The sequence below is a fragment of the Stenella coeruleoalba genome (genome assembly GCF_951394435.1).
Source record: "Stenella coeruleoalba genome assembly, chromosome: 3".
In the NCBI taxonomy this organism is placed as follows: domain Eukaryota; kingdom Metazoa; phylum Chordata; class Mammalia; order Artiodactyla; family Delphinidae; genus Stenella; species Stenella coeruleoalba.
Window position 1 is genome coordinate 18,217,645 of NC_137148.1, and position 27,465 is coordinate 18,245,109.

The following is a 27,465-nucleotide window of genomic DNA, read 5'->3' on the forward strand; positions in this document are numbered from 1 at the left end:
ATTGCAACATTAGTTACAATAGCCAAGAAATTAAAGCAACCTAAATGAACATCAAGAGATGAATGGATAAAGAAGATGTGGTACATATATACAATGGAATATCACTCAGCCATAAAAAGAATGAAATCTTACCATTTGCTACAACATGGATGGATCTAGAGGGTATTATACTAAGTAAAATTAGCCAGACAGAAAAAGACAAATATCATATGATCTCACTTATATTTGGTATTTAAAAAACAAAATAGAAAATAAAACAAAACAAAAACATACTCATAGATACAGAGAAAAAACAATGGGTGGTTTCCAGAGGGGATGAAGGGGATGGGGATGGGCAAAATAGGTGAAATGAATTCAGAGGTGTATACTTCCAGTTATAAAATAAATAATCACAGTGTCATATTGTACAGAGTAGGGAATATCATCACTGGTACTGTCATGGCTTTGTATGAGGATAGATGGTCAATAGATTTACTGTAGTGATCTTTTAGTGATGAATTTAAATGTCAAATCACTATGCTTTAGACCTGAAACTAACATAATATTGTATGTCAAATATATGTCAATTTATAAAAGTGAACTATTTTTTGATAAACGCTACAAAATGGATTAACCTTTAAAGATACTGTGCTAAGTTAAACAAGCTAGTTATAAAAGATTACATATTGTATTACTCCATTTTATGGAGTGTACAGATAAGCAAATCTACAGAGACAGAAAATAGATAAAATTATGCACGGGAGTGGAGGATGCAATTGAGAGCAACTGCTCATGGTTATGTGGTTTCTTTTTGGAATGATAAAAATATTCAGAATTAGTAAAGATGGTTGCACAACTTTTTGTGTATAGTAAAAAGCACCGAATTGTACACTTTTAAAAAACAAAATAAAAACTTCATAAATGAAAACAAATAAATAAATAAAATTTAGAAAATAAATGCATATTACTATAAAACTGTTGATTCAGTGATTGAAGTCAGACATTAAATTGTTCAAATAGTGATCTTGTGTATATGTGTGTGTGTGTGTGATTTACCGTCTAATTACAGAGAAGTAAAATGTTGCTTTATAAATATTTTAGTGTTTTAATTACTTAAGCAAGTATAATAGCACACAAAATGATCTTGCCTTATCTATGGAAAATAAAAAGGTAATAAAAGCAAAAACCATATCTCATATGACCATGTCTCATATTTCATAGAAAAAAATAATATCATAGAGGGGATATCTCAGCTTCCTGAACTTTTAGACTATCCCACATCATGTTACCATTAGTCTAAAAAAGTACAACATGCGAGATGTAGTAAAAACCTTATTTTTCCTTTGTCTCTCACTGTTCCTTTAGACTTTCTTCATTGCCAGTATGCTTTGCCTTCTCTGTTCATTTTCAAATAGTAGTCTTATGTTGACTTCAATTACCAAAATCTAGATCTGGAAATCAGAAATTTCCAGTATATCATATTAATTAGTGATTTGATCCATGTGCAAAATTAAGACTTCTCCTGTCTGCCAGTCCACCCCCAAGCCAAACTGGGCCAGTGCAGATGGGGCTTCAGTTTGGAAATGGATGTCTTGACAGGCTTTGCCTTGTCTCGTCATTCACTTGCCAGTATTGAAAATTCCAACCAAACCAATTCCAAATGAACTATGAAACAAAAACCCATTTATGTTACTTAATGATTGTCAGAATAAAAAGTGTTCCTGATTCTCAAAAATATGTATTTTTAATATATGTGATTTATATAACCACTACTTCCATTACATAGTAAACATGATGTAGGTTTTGGCAAGAGTGCACAACGTTTCAAGTGCATCAATAACCTTCCGTTGTGCATTCATTTTATGGAGTACATTTAATATTCCCTTAAAACCTCCATTAATCATGTAAACCTTTCTTTTGTCCTTATCTATGTAATTTCTGACCCACCTAACAAAACATAGTAGATGGATAATTCTCATTGATATTGCCCAATAATTTCACAAAAATGGGTCACACCTGAGGTTTTATTATAAATTATAAATATATTCAACATCTTACAAACTAGGCCCAAAAAATGTTTGAAATTCAAATTCACCTGGGAATGCTTATTTAACCAAGAGTTTGATTTTTCACAGATTTTTTTGAAACATTGTGAGACTAGTCTAGAAAATAAACTTAACCAAAATTAATTTTTTCAATAGCACCAAATTCATTGATCTACAAATTTTATTTCTAAATATTCATCATGTGTTAATGCATTAATGTATGTATACAATGGTTTAAATTTTCTTTAATTGACTGTATTTTATAATTGAACGCTACATATCTCTTCCCTATCTTGTTGCTTATGCCTAAAATGTTTCATTTTCCCACTGCTCCTAATGTCCCTTTATATAAATTCTATTCTTCATTCTTTCAATGACAACTTCAAGTCATTTTTTGATGAAATTTTTTGTTTTTGCACTTCCATTTTTTCACGATTCTTTAAATAATACATTACGTTTTTTCAATGGTCTAAAATATTTTGGTACACATTTGCTGTTCCACTGGCTAACTCTTCTTAGAGGTTTCAGAAATCAATATTGATATTAATTCCTTCTACATCCTCTCAGATCTGCTCTGTAATGATTTGGTACCCATCTTACACATTTGTATATCATCGTGTGCATAAGTCTATCATTCATTTTACTTCAAATAGTATAATTCTCCATTATACACAGAGTTGCTTGAGGGAAGAGATTAATTTTTTACGCCTTTATACATACAAAAAAATGATATAGCCATTTTTGCATTTACTTTTCTATAAAACTAGCAATCCATGAAACATTATTTGTTAAAGGATATAATTTATTGTGTCCAATATTTGTTAATAAAATAGATATCTTATGTGCAAAATATTTTGTTTCCATGGTTTTAGTATTATTTATATCATGTTTAACTTTCATAAATACTGTGTAAGTCCAATTTCTTTGCCTATATAAATGCTAAGACTAATAATAAGGCAAATATGAAATAGATTTAGACCATGTGACATAAATGAGAATTTAGGATACCTTCACAACTGTGGTTAAAAATATACACCATTGTCAGAAATATATGTATTAAAGGTTTGAGGTGGTGATTTTTAAGCTTCTCTTTATACCTTTGTTCATTCTACCTCCTGGATTTTCTTACATTCAAAATTAAAGAACTATGCCCTCTTTAATCTGATTAATTTCATGCATGCCTCAAGTTTCCTTTGTCACTTCTGTCATTAAATGTCTCTCAGAAATGTTTTTTGACTCTGACTTCTCTTTGAGGTTCCCTATATTTTCGGCCATCATTTGCTCATTTCCACTCAAATTTCAGCATATCAGCAGAAAAACCATCTCCTACTTAAATAATTTCTTCACATGCTCTTTATCTTACTTATCTCTGAATCCAATAGATCACAAAGTCCTTTCTATTCTGCTGCTGTGTATTTCTCAATTCTGGCTGTTTGTTTATTCCAAACAACTGCCCTGGGTTTGTGCCATATCTCTCTACTTCAGTGTTTACCAACTTAACAAAGTTATTTTTTAAACATATTGATTTATGATATTGCCTCTCTACTCAAAAGCACACACATACATACATAAATACATGTGTATAATTCAGGAGTGCGGCACTCTTCAACCAACCTTCTCTCTTTCAGTCTGTTAAATTCTTACTATATATTTCTTCCTAAATGCTTTATCCTTCATATTTCCTAATAATCCCAGCTAGATCTAATAACTGTATCTTATTTATGCCAATAATTATTCTGATCATATTCCTATTATGGAATTCTACTGTGGTTGTAATATATTTATACATATAGATATTTGTCTTATAGAGTGCACTGTTGACTGAGAAAAGTAAAGATAGTATTTATTCAATTCTCTTAAGAATCAAGAACAAGTATGAATAAATACATATATATGATTGTATAAAAGTGGCAGGAATTTTTTTAACATCTTTATTGGAGTATAATTGCTTTACAATGGTGTGTTAGTTTCTGCTTTATAAAAAAGTGAATCAGTTATACATATACATATATCCCCATATCTCTTCCATCTTGCATCTCCCTCCCTCCCACCCTCCCTATCCCACCCCTCTAGGTAGTCAAAAAGCACAGAGCTGATCTCCCTGTGCTATGCGGCTGCTTCCCACTAGCTATCTATTTTACATTTGGTAGAGTATATATGTCCATGCCACTCTCTCACTTTAACCCATCTTACCCTTCCCCCTCACCATGTCCTCAAGTCCATTCTCTAGTAGGTCTGTGTCTTTATTCCCGTCTTGCCCCTAGGTTCTTCACGACCTTTTTTTTTTTTCTTAGATTCCATATATATGTGTTAGCATACAGTATTTGTTTTTATCTTCCTGACTTACTTCACTCTGTATGACAGTCTCTAGATCCATCTACCTCACTACAAATAACTCAATTTTGTTTCTTTTTATGGCTGAGTAATATTCCATTGTATATATGTGCCACATCTTCTTTATCCATTCATTTGTTGATGGACACTTAGGTTGCTTCCATGTCTTGGCTATTGTAAATAGAGCTGCAATGAACATTGTGGTATATGACTCTTTTTGAATTATGGTTTTCTCAGGGTATATGCCCAGGAGTGGGATTGCTGGGTCATATGGTAGTTCTATTTTTAGTTTTTTAAGGAACCTCCATACTGTTCTCCATAGTGGCTGTATCAATTTACATTCCCACCAACAGTGCAAGAGGGTTCCCTTTTCTCCACACCCTCTCCAGCATTTATTGTTTGTGTGTATATATATATATATATATATATATATATATATATATATATTTTTTTTTTTTTTTTTTTTTTTTTTTTTTGCGGTACACAGGCCGCTCACTGTTGTGGCCTCTCCCGTTGCAGAGCACAGGCTCTGGACGTGCAGGCTCAGTGGCCATGGCTCACAGGCCCAGCCACTCTGCAGCATGTGGGATCTTCCTTGACCGGAGCACGAACCCGCATCCCCTGCATCGGCAGGCAGACTCTCAACCACTGCACCACCAGGGAAGCCCCGTTTGTATATTTTTTGATGATGGCCATTCTGACCAGTGTGAGATGATATCTCATTGTAGTTTTGATTTGCATTTCTCTAACGATTAATGATGTTGAGAATTCTTTCGTGTGTTTGTTGGCAATCTGTATATCTTCTTTGGAGAAATGTCTATTTAGGTCTTCTGCCCATTTCTGGATTGGGTTGTTTGTTTTTATAATGTTGAGCTGCATTAGCTGCTTGTGTATTTTGGAGATTAATCCTTTGTCAGTTGCTTCATTTGCAAATATTTTCTCCCATTCTGAGGGTCGTCTTTTCGTCCTGTTTATGGTTTCCCTTGCTGTGCAAAAGCTTTGAAGTTTCATTAGGTCCCATTTGTGTTGCAGGAATTTTTAATTGACTATAATGTGATTTTCAAAGACTGAAATAATAATAAAATAAACTTAAGCATTTTAAGCAAACTAGGGAAATGATATTAACAATCATAGCATATATCCTTTACTCTGGGTAAAAGTGTTTAAAATAGTATTATGATTGTAATTGCCACCTCAAGAAGGTCACTGGCCATCCAGCTCATAAGCATAATTCTTCTGAGAGTCTGCTAATGGGGCAATGGAGCAACCAGGCTACAATCTTTTATACTTTGCCACATGGGAAATAGAACGAAATAAGTCATCAAAAAGTGTCAGTACTATTTTAAAAGGACTCATATACTCATTAGCAAAGCACAATATGATGTGAATAATGATAATGATAGCAATGAAAAATTATTTAAACATTCTATTTCTGCTATTTTTCATTTGCTTACATCTGCCCGCATAGAGTCTAGTGAAACTCACTAATCACTTCTCATTGGAGAACTGGGAGTGCAAAGTTTTTCACTGAGCTTGCCTTCAAATTGTATTCATTTTGATCCAGTTTGAGTTCAGCCTTAAAGCATCAGTATCTGACATCCGTAAACTCTTTGGAAAACTTCTAAACAAGACGTACAACTGTATATGAGTGCTTAATATGTTAAAAAAAATAAACTTTCAAAATACTTAGTTTAAAATGACTACATTTTGTCGGGCTTCCCTGGTGGCGTAGTGGTTGAGAGTCCGCCTGCCGATGCAGGGGACACGGGTTCATGCCCCGGTCCGAGAAGATCCCACATGCTGCGGAGCGGCTGGGCCCATGAGCCATGGCCGCTGAGCCTGCGCGTCTGGAGCCTGTGTTCCGCAACAGGAGAGGCCACAACAGTGAGAGACCCGCGTACCGCGAAAAAAAAAAAAAGGCTACATTTTAATACTCAGTCTCCACCCAAATAGGTGGAATTTTGCATGAATCAAAAAATTCTCATGAGGTACAAAATAATTAACTCATTACCTCTAGCTAACGAATAATGAAAAAGCCTTCTCAGAGAATCAACACTTGCTCCTTCATCACAGATTTTCAAATTGTGCCCTGCAGACTATCTATATCACAATCTACTGGAACACTTATCTATAATTCAGATTTCTGGATTTAAGCTATGTCAACTGAAGCAGAACTTCCCTCGCTGGGACATAGGATCCCAAGGAATTCCTAAGGCAAATACAATTTGAGAACCCCTGGGAGAGCCACTGGTGAATAAGTCCCAGTTTATCGTTTGCATGCCTTATCTTCAGGAAATAGTTGTTTCTTATTTATTTTTATTGAAGTAGACAAAGGCCCATTTGGGAATTAAACTTGAAGTGCTTATTTCCCTTAGTAAAAAGCTAGTTTTATAACGTGTCTTGGCTTATTTTTCAAGAATAGAAATAAGAGTCATCAAATATGACTCATGCTCGCATTCTATGTGAGAACTGGAAGATACCTGAATATAAACGCTTTGTATAATTTTTTAACCCCTAAAATTTATGATTTCTAATGCCTTTTTTTGTTTGTTTGTTTTTTTTTTTTTTTTTTGCGGTACGCGGGACTCTCACTGTTGTGGCCTCTCCCGTTGCGGAGCACAGGCTCCGGAAGCGCAGGCTCAGCAGCCATGGCTCACGGGCCCAGACGCTCCGCGGCATGTGGGATCTTCCCGGACCGGGGCACGAACCCGTGTCCCCTGCATCGGCAGGCGGACTCTCAACCACTACATCACCAGGGAAGCCCGACTTTTAATGCTTTTTAAACATTTCCTCCCGAATGAGGAGCATATCTAATTGTCATATAGCATACATACATACAATATCAAAGATCAACTGATCTAATTTTTTGTCATATTTATATCTTTAGGAGACACTGACCTAAAAGCCACAGACTAGGTTAAATTATGGGAATTAAACTGTGTATTAAAGTTGATGCTAAATTGGCACCAGTACTAAGTTTGAGAATAAGCAAATATGAATTTATATCATTAACACCTTCATATATTAATTTTTTATTACTATTTAAAACCGACACCCAGTTCCAATTAAGGAAAGCCTTCACTTACATTTGATCTATACAGTTAACTTTGCAGACCAGTTGGTCTACGCCACCCTTCCAATCTCAAATATTTGAGTGAAGCTGAAGTAGTCATTCTCATTTTAATAGTAGTGGAGCTCACATAAGACCCATTATTTTAGTCATGCCTCTTTTGGTATTCTTTCAGAGTAATTGCCACCATCTTCTCTTTCTCATTCTTTCACCTAAAATAGCATATTGGAGGCAGTGATAAGAACAGAAATTCCACCTTTGCCTCAGAGGCATCATTTAGAAACATGCTGAGGGTGTTAACAGTTATTTGTACTTGATCTGCAGGTAGGAAGCAGGCCCTTGGCCAGAGTCTCCAGATAAGTTGGAAGGAGAGATTTGTACATAATTCACTCCCTAACAGACACAGAAAGAGATTGTGAAAAGAACCGAAGTGATTCTCAGGATACACACATTTACATATTCAGACATATCTTGGGCACTCAAAATCCAGGAAAAATTTTCTCCTATGATATTATTTAAATAAATATATAAATCTATATAAAGTTTTGAATTCTCAAATTATATATATATAAATAAACATAAAAATATAAATATGTACAAATATTATATCTAAAAATAAACTTAACACATGAACTTATATCTTTAGTAGTCAATCTCAGTTATCCCCATGACAATCAAACTTTGGACACCTGGCAGAACGTGATGGTACATTTTCTAAGGCTGGATCTGAGTAGCTGTCAAAATTCAATTACTCTTTACTTCTGTATTCGGAATGACTTATTACATGGTTTTACTAAGTAAATTTCAGTATCAAAGCTTATAGTTTTCCAGGTATAAAGATGGTAAATGGTAAACAAAGAGAAACAGACTTTGTGCCCCATCTAGATATAATTGGGTTCATGGTTCTAGGTATAATATTGGATACAATTATATGTTTTAGAAAATAACTATTGTACAAATAATATTTTATTGACTTATAACTGAATCAATTGTCCTATAACTAGAAACAGTCAATATAAACAGGTTTGGTGGGCATTTGATGAAAACAGATTTACTTTATTTTGTTTATTTATTTATTAGTTTATTTATTTAGGCCTCACTCTGCAGTTGGTTTGCTGGATCTTCTTAGTTCCCCAACCAGGGATTGAACCTGGGCCACAGCAGTGAAAGCTCGAAGTCTTAACCACTGGAGTGCCAGGGAATTCCCAAAAAACAGACTTACTTTAAAATAACTGTTTTATTTATGACTAAGAATTTGTCGTAAAATAAATATTAATGTCTTATTTTCTGCATTTGAATCCATTTACCATACAAACAGTTCTCTTAAATGCTTATTATATTGAAAAAGAAAGGAAAAAGAAGCAAACACTTCTTTACGTTTCCTACAAATTATCCCTTTTTATGTAAACTATGAGGGCTTTATTTCACCTAAGTTGTTTTCTTATTCATTACAAAACTATTACACAGAAGAGACAAGTGAGAGAAGTATTTTGCCTAATGTGAATTAACCACAAAACTTAATCGATTTGATCTCATAATGTATAATTCAGACCAGCTTGTTAGATGGTCTTGTTATTTAAAATTCAAGTAATGGAAACCATCAGCATTTTGCTGTAGCTTATTTTGACAGATGGAAATCCTCTACGGATGTCCTCGATTATCATAGATGGAAGCTATATGAGTATATGTAAAAGATTTTACAAAGAAAATAGTTTGTTTTTATATGACTACAGGTAGAGCTCTTTTAACATGCCTGGTATTATTTCTATTTCTGAAACAGTATTCCCTCCTTTGTTTGTGAACAGTTCTGTCTGTAGGACTTTTGGGGCAAAACACAGGCATTAAAGGCAAATTGCCTTTTAAGAGGGAAAATGATAAAAAGTTCTGAAGTCCCTTCATAAGATTAGGTCTTGGGTTCTCCTACCTAGGAGCTGTGTGATCTTGGACAAGTTACTTAACTTTTATTAATAATATACCCTTGTTCTTTTATTTCTAAAATTGAGAAAATACTATACAGTCATTGTAAAGCTAAATGGGAATATATATGCAAATCATTTTGCATAATGCATGACACATGGTAACTTATTAGTAAATATCATTGTCACCATCATCAAATTAAATTGGCAGGAAATTCTGATGCCTCAGGAACCATCTATTTGGCAACAGTAAAACAGCAAACTATTTACACTTGCATCCTACAAATGGCCATGACATTTAATTTTATTTTCATTTCTAACAGATTTATAGAAGGAAATGGATGGAAACGGGTGCTTAACAATGTCACACATGCATATGTATACACACAAAGCCAAAATGAATTATTATTAGTAAATTTTAAGAAATTCTCTTGTGCATTTTTAAGCAATGAAAAAGATGTACCTCCATGAAGTTCAATTGAAGGAAGATTCTCTTTTCAGCATAATTGCTTAACAGACATGAACAAATCTAGCTAGCTGTGGGAAATTCTCTTGTTAAGTTATATTATGTATGAAGTATTTGTTTTCTTGACTTTTACATTCAAAAGTTATTATTTCAGTTTGTCATTTCATGTCATATTTTCAGTTTAATTGATCCATGTGAGAAATATTCCTGCAGAAAGAGCACTGGCTTCTAAAGAGGTGGCTTTTCTGTTTATAAATGTATTCTGTCTTTTTCCTCTGAAGGATATAAATCAAAATAACAGTACAGTAAAAAGGGCTTGACACAAAGGCATGTAAGATTTCAAGGGGATGTGAAATGTGAAAAATGAAAATGTGAAAATGTGAAAATGAAAAATGTGAAAACTCTCTTCTTTCTCATGATTCAAAAATATCTCTCACCTATTATACTTTCAGGCTATAGTTCGAATATGCATGTAACACAAGAAGAAAATAATTAGATCACAGTGATCTATTTGGTATATTCCTTCTACCCTCTCATTTCTGTTTATGATGACAATTCAGCCTATGTCATGTGACATTTTTGCAGACGTGTCTAAAAAATATGGTTTCAGAGTGGCAGGTAAAAGAAAAGACTATCTTTTCATTTTCGTATGTTAAACTAGAAGAAATTTGAACTTCAGTATCAAAATAAAGCCTTTGCCAGCGTTGATGATCTTGGGCAACTTAATCTAAGTCTCAGTTTTCTTAACAGTAAAATGTGGAAAATAAAGATCTCAGAGTGTTTCTGAGGAAAGGAAATACGAAAGTGATAAAGTTCCTGACACAGCATGAAAATGCTCTAAAAGTTCAAATGCCCTTAACCCCATAATCTTTCCTAGTGGGTCTCACCTAGTTATGCTTAGATCTACAGATTCAACTTCGAATAAATTCCAAAGAAGCCTGCTTCTTTGCACAGATTCTTTTCACTAGATAAGATCTGGAATTGATCTTCCTGTCTCCCTGGGAACTGAGCATGCCATCTTGGTTCCCTAACCAAACTCTAGTTTCTCTCCCATTAAGATATTTTCATTTCTTTGTTGCACTCCAGCCTATTTGTCTGGATGGCTGTTCAAACTTTTGCAAATGACCCTTCCTCCATACCCAGAAGTTGTTTCCTTCCACTGGTTGAGTTTTACACTCTTCATCTGAAAAACCTCACTATCATCCTTGTGAATAAGAATACTGACACTACCTAGGAAGATCTCTGCTATTTCTTATACTCTAAACTGAACACACTTTTTATGCACAAATCCAAAACAGAATTCAAATGTACAATGTCATCTTTTATGTAAAAGTAGAACAATCATTCAAACTAGTCTCCTCCATTAGCTATTACAGATTGCCACAAATAAGCAGTAAAATTGTTAAAAATCAGTCTTTTTGAGGTGGGAACATGTTCTTTTTTAATGCCATATTCTAGAGAATCAAATGCATTATTTCTTTCTCCTTTGAAATATTTATTTATATTTTTTCGGTTTCCCTGAATAGAAAGCAAGGAAAGTGTTGCTCTAGGACTCTGTGTTATTAGTCATAACCTATATTTACTAGCCATTTGTCATATACATCCCAGTTGCTAAAGTATAATGATTTCTAATTGCCACTTTGATAACATTTGTTCAGTGCACTGACTTTCTGATCACTAAGTAAGTGTATTTCCGTAAGAAAATATAGGTTGATCATTTTAAGACAAAAATGACAAAGTAGTAAATTATGTAAAACCACACAGCTAGAGGAATAAAATATCCATTTAGTTAAATATTCTCATTGTTATATACTTTAGTAGATAAACTCAAACTCTCCTGGAGTTAGAAGAAGAAAATGGTTTGCCTTGTTTTGCTTTTTAAAACTGTTCATGCAAATGAGTGTCTAGTGACTTTATCAAATTACTTATATAAGCAATGGAAGAAACAGTTTCTGTATTCTAAATCCTAGGAACACTGAACTATAATCCTTGAAAATGTACCAGAAATTGGTACTTATTGGTGTTAAATATAATACTGCAAAAGAAAACTGGATGTAACACAAGTGAGAAGTATTCATTTTCAATAAGAAACATAGAGTTACAGAGAAGATATAGGTGTGAATTATTCTATTATCATAGAAAGTGTAGCAATTTTCACCTACTGCAAAACTAAAATAAAATACAACTAAAGTAGAGAAATAGCATCACTGCAATGTCATCTGATATCTCCAGGGAATTATACAGAAATGATTCAATACATAAAATTGATAAAGTGAAGGCAGAAAATTTTATGCTAATTATATGATATAACAAATAGTACAGTGGCATATATGTCATAAATCTTAAATTACATTGTACTTTTCATATTTATATTACTTTTTCAACTAGTAAGAAATTAGACAAGATCCCAACCTATTGTGAATATTTTACTTTTATAAGAATTGATAACATGATTCTTACAATTATTGACTCATTTATATTTTTTTCTATTAAAATCACACTATGCATGATTCTAATGGAAAAATGTAATTCTGAGGACATTTAATTTTTAGCTTCTGCTTCCTAAAGACAAAAAGTGTCTGGAAAATTATTACAATTGCTGTAAAATTCAATGAAATGTAAGACATTTTTTAAAAAGCTGCACTGATTTCGACTTAACAGGAAAAACATACTTTTTGGGAATCGAGGTGGATTGTCATTGACATCTGTTAGGGTGATGTTGACTATTGTCGTTCCAGCTAACCCTCCCAGTTGTCCGCCCATATCCTTGGCTTGAATGAGGACTTGGTATTGTTCTTTGACTTCCCTGTCCATGTTTGGCAAAGCTGTTCTAATAACACCTTAAGGGGGAAAAAAAATAAAAGATAAATATCACAAACGGTGAGTTTTCCAAAATAAAATAGTCCACAACAAGAAAATGATTCTATCTAGAGTCATTAGCAAAAAAACATGCTAACAAAAATTCTGTGTATTAAAAAGTGAAACACCCAAAACATCCAATGGTTAGGATATAATTAAATATATTGTGGTAATAGCCATATAGTGAAATGCTGTGCAGCATTGTGGAATATGGTTAAGGAACAATGTATTGGCTCTAAAAGATGGTCGTCATTCACTAAGTCAACCAAGTTAGACATAATTTATACAGAATGCTCCTACCTTTAAAAAAGAATTAAATTGTTAGACAATATATATTTTAGATATATAGTAAAAAAATTAAGTGATTACACTGAAGGTGAGATTTCTAAAGAATAACATCTTCTTCATTCTTATCTAGTTTTGGGGATACATATATATTACTTTGCTTCTTTGAACACTTGAATATCTCCTTTGTGTATTTTATTTTGTCTTTCAGGATTCCTCTTACTTATATTAGCCACAGGTTTTTGTACTTAGATCTTATTAAGCTTTGCCATTGCAGGGATTTTGTCTCTCTTGTCACCAAGTTACTATACTACAACCTCTAATGGAGTGCTTGTCATTTAGAAAAAAACTCAATAAGAATGGTTGACCATCTGACTAGTGGAATGACTGGCGAATTGAAGGAAGGAATCTATAAATTATTTATTTATTCATTTATTTTTGATGTGGACTTTTTTTTGCAGTATGCACGCCTCTCACTGTTGTGGCCTCTCCCGTTGTGGAGCACAGGCTCCAGACGCGCAGGCTCAGCAGCCATGGCTCACGGGCCCAGCCGTTCCGCGGCATGTGGGACCTTCGCGGACTGGGGCACGAACCCGTGTCCCCTTCATCGGCAGGCGGACTCTCAACCACTGCGCTACCAGGGAAGCCCTTGATGTGGACCATTTTTAAAGTCTTTATTGAATTTGTTACAATATTGCTTGTTTTATCCTTTGGTGTTTTGGCCACGAGGCATGTGGTATCTTAGCTCCCCAACCAGGGATTGAACCCGCACCCCTTGCATTGGAAGGCGAAGTCTTAACCACTGGACCTCCAGGGAAGTCCCTATAAATAATTTATAATCATGAATCATGATATATATGCATATTTACATAGCCTACTCATTTCCTGTTCTTGTGTTTGGGTGCAGAACTAATTTATATTTATCTCTGTATTTATATTTATATTTATTCATAGTGTAACAACTAAAACCTTCTGGATTTATTGCAGGTAAATTGTGGATAAATTTTATAACAAATTCCAATCTATATACCTAATGATTTTAGGGAGAGATTGCAGAAAATTTGTCTTAAACCCATGTGTCTTTGATATTATTTCTTAAATAATAAGGCATATATGAATAACAAATTTAATATCAATTGTCAACACAAAATATAGAATCCTAAGCACAAACTGAATATACATCCTTATTTTATCTATACTTACCTAATGCTGTTCTTTTGCTAATTCAGACTTAACTACAATCTGAAATTTCTTTTGGCCCTTGGCAGGAAATTGCTAAGCAAGTTCCATTTTTTGCTCCTGCAGTTTTACTTATACACTGCTACTGACACCCATTTACTTCAATCTGTTTGTCCTTTCTTCAGCTTGGATTTCTGATGTTTCATTTCCAAGTGTCTTAACTAAGATTCTTCATCTCTGCATCTCAGTGGCCTGGTCCTACATGCCTTAAGCTACATGATTTCTGCCTGCCTTATAATATTTGTATTTTCTAGATAAATGCCTGGGTTGAATTCATACTCATAGCGTATTTTCCTGTTGTTGACCAGATTTATCTTTACTCAGTTCATTTCCAGTAAGTATATATGTATATTTCTTACTCTACTCAATTTCTGGTATAGAAATTTTCAATATAATTTACAAATATAAGTTTGATATACAAATTTTATGATATATGTATGCATATGTAAAACATTGATTTTATGAAAAAGAGAGCAAATAAACATTATCAGACTTATTTAAGACTAGAGTTTTTTTCTGATGATTTGATGTAATTGTCATGAATACCCCTAACTGCCCTGCACTCCTCCATTTTGTGTCTGATAGGTGATCTAGCCGCCGCATCCAGCCATCCTTTTAGTTTAATGCTGCTTTTGGGAGACTGTATGTTAGAATTTAGAGAGGAAAGGGTTGTGTATGTAGTTTCAAAGGAAATCTCCTCTGATAACCATGATGTGCTTCCCCTTCCCACCACCATTTTCATTAGGAGCCACTGTCCCAGAGAAATAACATACGGCATTTCTAGAATTTTTTTAGAGTTGAATCTGGGGAATCAGGCAGACAACAAAATTCACTGTGAGTAGAGAATCCTTAAATACTGTGGCCTATTGAAAAAACCGGGGGCCGGGGGGCGCGGGGAATCTCCTATTCAAAAAGTTACTCTTCTTATGGCCACTGGTTGTTTCCATACTTCCTAACATTTAAAACTAAACAAATGAAAATGGATTGCCTGGTCTTGAGCAAGGAGGAAACTTGAAAACGACTGGACTAAAGTGCTTCCATAGCAAAATGCAACCAGCTGAAGGAAATGCTACATTCTGTCACTTCAGATCTTAGATTTAGGTTCAAGTATCCATCTCTATTTTTCAGTATTTGTATATAAAGGTACAGCAACAACCTTGTATGATAATAGTTTAAGATTAAAAAGAAAAAGCATGCATTTTATAAAAAAGTATAAATACTCCACAGGTACTGCACAGTAGTGATACCACAAACTTTAATTAATTTGAAATAATTATGAAATAATCCTATTTTTTGGAAAAAAAAGAGTAGATAAGCAAGTTTACATTGAATACTGGTATGATCTTGTAACTGATGAACTTTCGAACATATGCAAGATAATTAGAGCAAAATTAAGAATGAGAAAAATAGATTTTATTTCTGCCAATATGAATGGAAATATATGGTTGAGAGAGTTATAACCTTATATTAAGGTTATAAAACCTTATAGTACCAAAGGATGCTAATCTGCCAGGGGATATATTCTCCCTTTGCAATCACCTTGGTGTTATAGGCAAGTCCCTTAGTTTTGGTGGATCTCAGCTTATTTTGTGAAAATGGGTTAGATATGCTGATGAAAACTTTTTGAGATGAAAATAATGCAATACTATATATGAAAAATCATGAAATATTACATGTGATAATCAAGGATTTGGTTTTATCTGAGTTTTTTCTTGAATTGAGTGCTGAACTGCAGGATTGAAACATGGGATAATAGATTCAGTCAACACTTGTACTAAAATATATGTTTCATTCAGGCACTGTTCCTAGGTTTAAGGGTATAATGGCTTCCATCTGCCCCTCCAATTCCACTATATATACTTTTCTAGACCTCTCTCTGCTCTCTGGTTTCTGGTTGCCCTGGGCCAATTGACAGGAGATTAGATGATAGAAGGAGAATGAGTTTGGGTTTTTCTTTCCATGGATCCCCCACTTTCCATTCCACACTCTCTCCTGCCATGGTCTCTGCCTGTGACTCTAGAACACCCTCATTCCTTCAACCCCAGTGTGGTAACTGCGTCCACTTCTTATTTCTTCTCCAGATCCGGCCTTATCCCTAATGGTTTCCCTACAATCTGCTTGCACTTTAATAAAGAGTCCTTTTATTAAACTAATCTCAAATTGCCCAACTGGGTATCATCTGTTGTCATCTGGGAAAATAATTGATAGAGTCTCTGTATAAGGTTCCTTCATGGAATGTACATTTAATGGGTATGTGTTCCTGTAAAGTAGTGAGGAGGTCATAAAGAAGCTTTTAAATGATTAAGCTAATTTCAGATGGTGATTGGTGTTATGAGGAAAATGAAAGAAAGTCCTCTTGAAGGTAGTATCAGAAATGTCCCCTCTGAGGAAAGACTGCAATCCCAGAGAAGTGGAAGAGGCTGACTTAGAAAGAACCCAGGGAGGAGTATCCCAGGGACGAAAAGGAGGAGAGCACTACCTCTTCAAAGCATACAAGAATAGAACTTGGGGCTTCCCTGGTGGCGCAGTGGTTGAGAGTCCGCCTGCCGATGCAGGGGACACGGGTTCGTGCCCCGGTCCAGGAAGATCCCGCATGCCGCGGAGCGGCTGGGCCCGTGAGCCATGGCCGCTGAGCCTGCACGTCCGGAGGCTGTGCTCCGCAACGGGAGAGGCCACAGCAGTGAGAGGCCCGCGTACCGCAAAAAAAAAAAAAAAAAAAAAGAATAGAACTTGGAGGTTGATGTGGCCGTAACATACCACTGTTGGGAGGGATGGTATAAAATAAGATCACAGAGTGGGAGAGAAGTGAGATAGTGGTTTTCAAAGATAAATAAACTCTCTGGGAAGGCATCTTGAAAATCAGCAAGTAAGAATACATCAAACTAAAAAGCTTCTGCATAGCAAAAGGAATAATAGACAAAAATGAAAAGGCAACCTATGGAATGGGATAAACTATTTGCAAATCAGATATCTGATAAGGAGTTAATATCCATACCATAAAGAACTCATGCAACTCAATAACAAACAAAAAAAATCTTACTTAAAAATGGGCAGAGAAACCGAATAGAAATTTTTCCAGAGAAGTCATACAAATGGCCAGTGGTTACATGAAAAGGTGCTTGATATCAATAATCGTCAGGGAAATGTACATACATCAAAATTACAATGAGATACTTATCACCTCATGATTCTTAGTATGGCTGTTATCAATAAGTCAAGAGCAAGGGATAAAAAGTGTTGGCAAGGATGTGGAGCAAAGAGAACCCCTGTGCACTGTTAGTAGGGATGTCAATTGGTACAGCCACTATGGAAAATAGTATGGAGGTTCCTTAAAAAAAAGTAAAAAATAGAGCTACCATATGATCCAGCAATTCCACTTCTGAGTATGTATCAAGAGAAAGTGAAAACAAGATCTTGAAGAGATACCTGTGCTCCATGTTCATTGCAGCATTATTCACAGCAGCCAAGATATGAAAACAACAGAAATGTCCATCAACAGATGATTGGATAAAGAAGGTGTGATATAATGGAATATAATTCAATAATTCAGACATGAGAATGAAAAAAAATCCTGCCATTTGCAACAACATAGATGAAACTTGAGGACATTATGTTAAATGAAATAAGTCAGAGAGAGAAAGACAAAAAGTCTATGATATCATTTATATGTAGACTCTAAAACAGCTGAACTTACAGAAACAGAGTAGGTTGGTGGCTACCAGGGGCTGTGGGGTGGGGGAAATGGGGAGATTCTGGTCAAAAGGCACAAACTTACAGTTATAAGGTGGATAGGTTATAAGGATAGAATGTATATCATGGTGATTACAGTTAATATTACTGTATTATATACTGGAAAGTTGCTAAGAGAGTAGTTCTTAAAAGTTCTTAGCATGGAAAGGAAATGGTCATTATGTGACCTGATGGAGGTGTGGTTAACACTATGATGGTGACCATTTTGCAATATATAAGTGTATCAAATCAACAAGTTGTATACCACTTACTTACACAGCACTATATGCCAATTATATCTCAATAAAGCTTGAAAAATGCTAATTATTAATTTGAGACTATTCAGATAGATTAGGTGGATGGATGGATGGATAGATAGATAGATATAGATAGGAAGAGATAGATACAGAAAGGTAGAATGAACAATGGATGAATGGCTGCATTCTCCATTCACTGAGGATTAGAGTCCAGAGGAGACCTAGACCACTAGTCTGTTCTCTAAAGAACAGTCACAGTGGTTAGGTCTGAGCACGAAGCAGTCACAGAGCCCCTCCAATCAGAAATCCTCAGAGATTGTCCAGGTCACTCAGATTACAGACCTCACATAATCTCCATCTTCCCACTCCCTGATCTTAACTCTCTGATCTTATCTTCCACAACTCCCTCCTTTGTTCACTAGAGCTTTGTACCCTCTCTTTCCTCTGCTGGAAATGTTCTTTCCAAGACGTAACCCTAAACAGCTGCTCTACTTCCTTCATATCTGTCATCAAAGTCATCTTCATAGGACTGTATTGGTCATTCCAACTAAAATTCTGCACTGAATTAGTTTCCTACTGCTTCTGTAATAGATTTTTTTAAAAGCTAGTACATTCTTAAGCTTTATTAAAAATATGGTGTTCATGACTACACAGATAAGCTGTATAATTTTTTGAAAACTGTTGCCAATAATGTATTTTGAGGACAAGAAGAGTTATCAGGTTATCTTAGGTAGGAAGAAAATTTAAAGACAGTATGGTCCGACTTTGCACCATAACATGCCTTAACTATTCTTTAAGATTTAGAAGTCACTTCCCCAAAAGTTCTTTTCTCAGGAGTTTCCCTGCTCTTGTGAGTCTATATCTAGTGCCCAGTAGTCACACTACGTATCATAGAATGGTATCCTAGAAAACACAAATGTAATCTTCTGAGGACCTGATGTCCTCCCCCGAGTAGATGGGGATCTATTTGAGGACTGGCTTGTTGCATCTCAGTATCCTGGCAGCACAGGACTTGCCAGGTCATTGGTTATAAATAAATGTGCATCAGTTTACCCAAATCTGGGAAATCCATACCCAAATCCAGCACCACTGGCTTATCGCTCATTACCTGCTTTAAATCTTCCAGTAATATGAAGCTCACAGTCTCATGAGGTACCTGCCCCTCTTATTTATGGACAATCATCAACATCTTTTTTTCCTAATGAAACCAAAATTCTTTCTTCCTGTAATTCATGCCATTGATAGCCCTCTGGAGCAGCAGAGAATACAGCTAGCTCCTCTTCTACATGAGAGCTCTACAACTTCCGAAAGGCATGTATCACATCCGCCTGGAGTATTTTCCTTTCAAGACCAAATAGTCTGAGTTCCATCTGCAGATGTGTGCATTCCATGGTTTCTAAAATAAGGCAAGTGGAGTTCACACAGAGTTCTCGTGAAGTGTGACAAGGCAGAATACAAGGGAACCATTGTCTGCGGTACATTTTTAGTCATGTAATTTTACTGCATATATGTAAAATATTACAAAAGTGATAATGGCACATGTTGTTTAATCTTAATAATTGTCTATTTCCTATTTCACTCTTGAAGAAAAAAGGAGCTTCTGTCTTTATCTCACCAGCAGTGACTCTAAATGCTGTAAGATTTTTCTCTGAATTAAAGTCAAAGGCATGCTCAGGCCATAAAACATTGTAAATATGTACATAGTAGTTTATATAAAGAATTAGCCCAAAATATAAAGTCTGACCCATGCTTTAATTTCACTATGGGGCTTTAAAACACTAACACATTTTTTTTTTAAAGACTGAAAAGAATAAATATCAGTCGGGGGGGTGATGTTCTATTTGGGAAGTAAGCTTGAAGATAATCATCTCTAATCAAAAGGTGATAATCGAACTAAAAATCTTGAGAAAGTGTCAGTTCTCTCAGCACTTCATCAGATTTCCCAAACAGAAGCTAGGACAGAATCATAGAGCGTGAAGTATCAGGATAGTGGATAAGAGAGAAAAAGAAAGTAACTCATGTATGAAATCCCATTCTCATTCAATTGTTTTCATATGAATCCTAAAAATGCACATGTAAATACATAACATAAAGACTTATAAATATGCACTTTTGACAGTGCACATAAACAAAAAGGCACTGATGAAAAAGTTCTGGAGATGGGTGGTGGTGATGGTTACACAATGTGAATGTACATAATGTCCCTGAATAGTACACTTAAAATGGTTAAAATAGCAAAATATATATTTTACCATGACAGAGCCATTTAAAGCTTATAGATTTTTTAAAATGTTGAGATAAAATAGTATTATCAATATAACGCTTTCTCAGGTGGCGCTCAGATTATTTAGAAAAATCAACATATCATCACCACATGATACACCAAATAGCAATATCTAGTTATCCAACTCAGACTAGATTTTGAAATCGTTTAGGGAAAAATTCAAATACTTTAAAAGAATTTTAAATGTAAATTAAGTCATGAGATCAATCAAGTTTATAATAAACTCAAGTTTATAATAATGTTTGTTTTCCTAAATGAAATAATTCTATTATCAATGCTCTGGAAATATTTAGCATCTCAATTTCATGCATCAAATAAAATACTACAATACCTCTTTAACATTTTATAGATTATAATTGTTTTTCTAATGTATCATAAATATTAAGTGTAAAATACATATAATAATATAATATGCCAATATGACAAATATTTTAGTGTTTTATAAACATTAACTATAATAAGGATCAATGTTATTTAATGTTTTATAAATGTATCTACATTTCTGTTTTTTTAAAATATTTAATAATCATTGAGGCATATACATGAATGCATGCAAATTTTAAGTTACAGTAAACATTCTCTTAGGTAAGCCAAATAATTGCCAAATTAGCCAATTTTAAACTCAATTCGGGGCTTATTTCATAGAATGCATCAATTTATATTATTTATAAATAAACCTGCCATATTTATACCTTGGATAGAGGTGTTAGGAATGTTTGTCAAACAGCAATGTCAATGAAAACCTTTAAAAAAAAGTTCTCATTCCAAACGAATACTAAATAGTTATATTTATCTCTTCATAAATACTTAGTCACCAGAAGTTTTGATAAGACTCTTCCTTTAGAAATTATTTTAAACTGGTTTCTACACTCAAATGTGGAAAATTTTAGGTAATATTAGTTTTTCATGCATTTTATTTAATAACAGCAAAAGGAATCATAAAAGGAAGCTATATGGGGGCTATTTCTGAGAAATTGCAATTATCCTTGAGTTTTGATTTATTCTTACCTACCACAAGGTGATAAATTTGACAAAAAGTCTTCTTAATGGTTTCTGTGCATGAAGAACTAGTTATCATTCTATTAATGAAGTGCCTCACCATCCACTCTTTTCCTGTCTAGTGGTCTGGGGCATTGTTAGTATCAAGACTTCTGTCTCCAGTGAAAATCAATGCTTCAAAAAATCTATTCCATAGTTCATGCCAGATTGTTTCACCTTCAGTTCTAAATAATAAGCATGATATAAAAATATAAATACACAATTAGAAAGGGCATATTATGAATATATATACTCTTCTGTAAAATGATACTTTCTGAAGGCATTAGAATTTATCTAAAGCTGATATTGAACAAGTAAAGTCAATGGGAGGGCAAGTAAACCCTTCATGTAATTGTTGTCTGTCCAGTATTAATCTGACCAAAGCAATTATATTCCGTACCCACGCTTTACGCTTCGATTCACCTTTGTGTGATTTTTATCTTGCTTTTTTAGTTAGGTATGGTCTCTGTCTATAGTTATTTTTCCAATATTAAATCTTTGATCCTGCTTCTGCCACATTTATTCTGAGTATATAAACTCATCTACTCTATATAATTAATCACTGAAACTCAGTAAGCGTACCCTAATACTAAAAACCTCCCTCCTCACCAATCTCTAGACACCTTCCTTTCTTTTTCTCCCATCCTTTCTGTCTGTGAGAAGTGCTTCTCAGAGGCTGAAGTGATCTAGGAGACAGATATTGTCCTTACTTCTACTTCTGTTAGATTCCCAGTTATGGTAAAATTGGAAAATGTAACTGTATAAGAAAAAATAACCCATAATGTTCCCATTTGATAAAAGGATGTATAGTATCTTAGATAATCTCATTATTTGTCTATACAGTTGGCCTATTGCACAAACCTTCCTAATTCCTCTGGAGTTTTGTACCATCATAAACTTCATTGAAAACTTCCCCAAACTTTCTTATCAACAATTTTCCCTTTTTTCCACAAATATATGATTTTCCCAAAGCTAAACAACAATAGCCACCACAAAACTTCCTCAATACCTATATTGCCAAACATTTTCTTCTCCTGTCTTCACTGCCTACTTCTGGAAAATAACTTACATTTTAGGTGTAATCTCCCCATTACACACTCACTCTTAACATTTGACCCCGTGGCTTTTGATCTCTGATCCTACTTCCAAACCAAAAGAGCTTCTTTGTCCTGAACCTTTCTGTATTTTCTTCAGCACTGAAGTTCCCTTCTTAAAGGACTAATGTTGTCCTTACTACAATCTATTCCTTTTCAAGTTTACAAAAGGGAGCAGCTCCCAGCCTTGTTCCGTTCATTTTTGATGGTTTCTGGCCCCCTGTTGCCTTGATGAAAAGGGTGAGAAGTGAGGACAGACAGAATGGCAGGTTTAGTTGACAGAAAATTTGCTGGTTCTTTATTTTCACTTAATTGACCTTATGTTTCCAAGCAACATCCATCCATGGTTAATTATTAACTAACCTATATCTAATTGGTATTCCAGTTCCCACACACTTCTGAGGAAGTATAAATTTTGAAATGTTTAATCCATTTGCATGTATAGTGTCGGAAACGAATACCCTTCAAATCAATGTAGCTCTTTAAAGATCTATTTACAAATTTTAAAAGTAACTTATTAGTCCAGTATGTTAACAGTTTATTCCATTACTTTAAACCGATGTGATAAACAGTATTGAATTTAATATGCAACATGTTATGTATTATATAAGAGTTGATAAAACAACTGTCGTTATGGAGTTTCTGCTTTAACTGTGACACTGAGCTTTGATAACTGGTCAGCATGACTGCAGCTCCTTAAAAACTATCTTCACTCAAAAACAGATTCTCTAGAAACAGGGGGATCTCGTTTCATTTTAAAGGGAATAGAAAATCGTCCTGCATGTTTTCCTGCCCTTTCTATACTTTCCATAGATTCCATAGATTTGAAAACTGGAATTTCAATGGTTTGACTTAAAAACGAGACTGGCTTCAAAATCATAGACCAGAAGAATTAATGATCTTGGGGTTTCAAGTTTGTCAGCCCTCTTCTTTCCCCTACTAGAAGCATAAGTTTATATTTTTCCAAAGTCACCATCTATAACCCCATCTATAAAGATAGCAATAGAAACTCCATAATCTTGGGTTGATTAGGCCCAAAATGGAATATAATTGAAACCAACCAAGAAAAACTGAAATAAAAAGCTATTTTAGCTAGAAGAAACAAAAAGAAAACAAATATTCCTAGACTTTGGAAAATTTAAATCATACAAAGAATTCCTAACTAACAAATTTGGACTTGGCATATATGTGTAAAAAGGTTTATATTTATACCAAGTTCAATCTGAAAGAAATAGCTCTGCAGCAGCAAGGTAAGATCCTATCTTCCTTTGCTAGATGGGGAGCGCATTGAATCTTTATTGCAGTGTTAGAATGGGAAAGGGAGGTGATAATGTTGTCTCTAATAAAAAATTTACCTGTCTTAGGATCAATAGAGAAATAAGGCTGTCCCTGAAGAATGCTGTAAACGACTCTGGCACTGTTTCCATAGGTTGGGTCATCTGCATCCGTGGCCTTGACCTGGAGCACATAAGCACCTGGAAAATAAGACCATATGATTCTAGCATCTTTGTTTTATAGAGCTCAAGGTCATGTCTTTTATCTTCTGGACTCCATTTTCCTTTGGAATATGGCATTCCTTAATTCAGTGAGTATATGAAGTCACCGAGAATAACTGAACTATTATAACCAAAATGTTGAGCAACAATATTAGCTGTTATACAAGTGATACCTCTTTTAAATATCTATTTTTAAAGCTGTGTCCATTTCCAGTAGCTAGGTCATTGACCTGAAAGTCATCACAATAGATTTATTGATTTGTACACCAAAGAAAACATGACACCGCTTGCATTAGCTCATCTGCTTACTGTAGATGCTTTAATTGCATGATTAGGATATCAATAGAAGAGCTAAAATGTTTAAAGGCTTACTGAACTTTAGAAGGTGTAAGTAATTTGCAATTGCAGCTTAAAAATCAACAATTACGTACTCATTTAGGAAGGCTTTAATTAGGACAGAATATTTGAGAAAATGAGGAACCGAAAATAATTGCAATTCTAGCTAGAGAAGCACCTTTATGCCTCAAGACTGAATTATTCTGTGTTCACTGACATAGGAAAACTTTAAAGACAATCCAAATTATCTGTAGCTTTTCTCATCTCTTGACACTTGGCCATATTATTTATGTACTAAGAGAAGTTGACGGGAGATTTTTTTTTTTTTTTTTTTTTTTTTTTTTTTTTGCGGTACGCGGGCGTCTCACTGTTGTGGCCTCTCCCGTTGCGGAGCACAGGCTCCGGACGCGCAGACTCAGCGGCCATGGCTCACCGGCCTAGCCGCTCCGCGGCACGTGGGATCCTCCCGGACCGGGGCACGAACCCGTATCCCCTGCATCGGCAGGCGGACTCTCAACCACTACGCCACCAGGGAAGCCCAACGGGAGATTTTTTTCAGCAGTTTTGTCTTACATATTCATAGTCATAGTTAAGTCTTCCTCTAAGAACTTTTTAAATGAGTATCTCTTCTTAATGTCCATTCAGTGTTACTATTCTGAATTGAGAACAAAGTAGAATCAAAATTATCAAACTCAGTATAAATAAAATAATATGCTGCTGATGAAGGAAGGAAATGCCTACTGAGCATAAAGGGAGTGAAATGTGCATCCAAAGTTACACAGTGGACAGAACACGCTTCATCTCTTGGAGGCATTCAATGTAACTGTCAGTTTGGGGAATGCAAGATTGCTCCATTTACTCACTCAGGCTTTTTTCTTAAGACAGTGCCAACCAGGAACAAACTTAATCTTAAAGGTTTGCTCTAAAAGCTAAGAGAATGAACCATCTCTTCACCTCTACTTTTTTGTTACATGAAGTGTTAGAATGCTGAAAAAGTAAGAAATCGTAACTTTCAGTAGACATTCAATGCCAAATGCTTTATCTTAAGATGTTTTGGTGAATCCTAGTTATATCAACAGATAAAGCATATGTTTTATTACAACAGTCTTTCCCAGGAGAAGACACTACTAGAAGGAAAGTAGGGAAACTTTTTTTTTTTTTTTGGCCTCACGGCTTGTGAGACCTTAGTTTCCTGACCAAGGACTGAACCTATGTCCCCTGCAGTGGATACTCAGAGCCTTAACCACTGAGCTACCAGGGAATTCCCGAAAGTAGGCAAACATTTCTAAGCTGTGAAGAATGATAACTGATATTATTCAACATCATCCATCATCAACATTTTCATCATCATCAACAGCAATATTTGCAGCATCTCTAATAATTATTGGACAAAAAAGCATTGGTAGGCATTGGGGATCTATATTAAGGATTTATCAAATGTATGTCCTCCTTAATGATGTAAGAATGAACAGTTGCAAGAGTCAATTCCCCTCTTCCCTCCTCTCTTCTAGGTAATGATTTTTCCCCCCAGAAAAATCACTTACCTAGAACTTCATTATCACTTCATCACACATGTGTTATACAGGTAAAGTCTACAAATATTGAATAATGCCCAATTCTAGGTATAAATAGTGCAGTTGAAAAGCAGTGGGTTGTTTTACTCTGAGGATATATTTGAAGAAAAAAGTATTATATCTTCTAGAAAGTATGTAGTAACAAATTTAATAAACTTCTATCTAATGGTCACCATATGTTCAATGCAGAATACATTTTTGCTAAGTATATAGAAAAAATATTTTCCAAATGTATATTATATTCTTTATGTTAATAATTTTAAGCTCAAATGTTAAAGGAGTGAATTAAGAAGTATTCCCATAAGTTATAGAAACAGCAAATAGGCATCATTCAATTCCACTTTTGTCCAACTCAAAAGGATCACGGGATAGCAAGAATATCTTGTTTCATCCATGGTAATATCCATGATATTAAAAAATATACACTAAGTTACAGTGGTGAATAACTTTAGTGAAAAAGCAGTTTCTGATGTAAGTTATTTAAGAGTTTTTGAGCTACCTCTATATGAGTTTATAAGAACACAATTAAACAGCATTATATCAGCTTGTTTTGTTTACTGGTCCACAGCTTTCACCAAACTAATGCAAAAGAGAGACTTCATACTCCCTTCATTAAGAAGATGCAACTAATTGTCTGGAGCACATACATCTCCAAAGACTACCTTGGTCAGTGCTTGTGTAGCACACCAGTTCCTGACACTATTAAACACTAAATACCCAAGAGGTAGGAGTGGGAGGTTGTGGTTGGGGCATGTTTGATATGAAACAAGGAAATAATACAGTCAGTGAGATCCACAGAAACTGGAGTAGTCTTCTTCTCCGAAGCCATCATCCTGGAGTTTATTCTATCACTGAAACCCAGGATGACAATGTAACCACTCTAAATGTTGAAGTTCAGAGAGTTTTAATTATCTCTCCTGCCTAAGTTCTATTCCATGCACATGATGAGGGTTCTGGAGCCTAGAGAAAGTAAGCCAGCTTTCTTTCATAATGCAACTACACATGGCCTACTTCTGTTTGCTCATGCAAGATGTGATATACTTTATTTGATTTCATTAAGATTAATATTCTCAATGGGGATGAATTTTAGAAATAATGACACAATGTCTGCATTTCACAATGAAAGAATTGAAGCCCAATGATGCTAAAATCATTCTTATTGATACTGAAAGTCATTCTCATACAAAATAGTAGACAGGTGGTAATAGAACTGAGCCCAACTATCTCATGATTTCAGCTAAAGTAGGCATTGATCTGTTGATTCATTCATTCTTCCTTCAGTCAAGAAATGTTCAGTGGTCCACACCATGCACCAGGTACTATCCTCAACATACGATAAAAAATAATATGCTACTTAATTATTTTCTGTCAAACACCACTTCCAGCATGACAGGTTTATATTCTATGTATTTTTTTGCATTTAAGGTATTAAATAAACAAATTTACTAGAAATACATTGAAAAC

General features: G+C 34.7%; 1 protein-coding gene across 2 annotated transcripts in view; it reads right to left on the reverse strand.

Annotated features, from left to right (window-relative positions):
* Positions 1-27,465, reverse strand: part of CDH12 (cadherin 12) — a 279,426-nt gene that overhangs the window by 66,883 nt on the left and 185,078 nt on the right. The window contains exons 3-4 of one of the 2 annotated variants that reach the window (XM_079918023.1): positions 23,951-24,070; positions 12,483-12,650 (exon numbers count right to left, since the gene is read on the reverse strand). In XM_079918023.1, coding sequence (XP_079774149.1) covers positions 12,483-12,650; positions 23,951-24,070 — 288 coding nt within the window. The remainder of the gene's footprint in view (positions 1-12,482; positions 12,651-23,950; positions 24,071-27,465) is intronic. The other variant, XM_079918024.1, reaches the window with a different exon arrangement.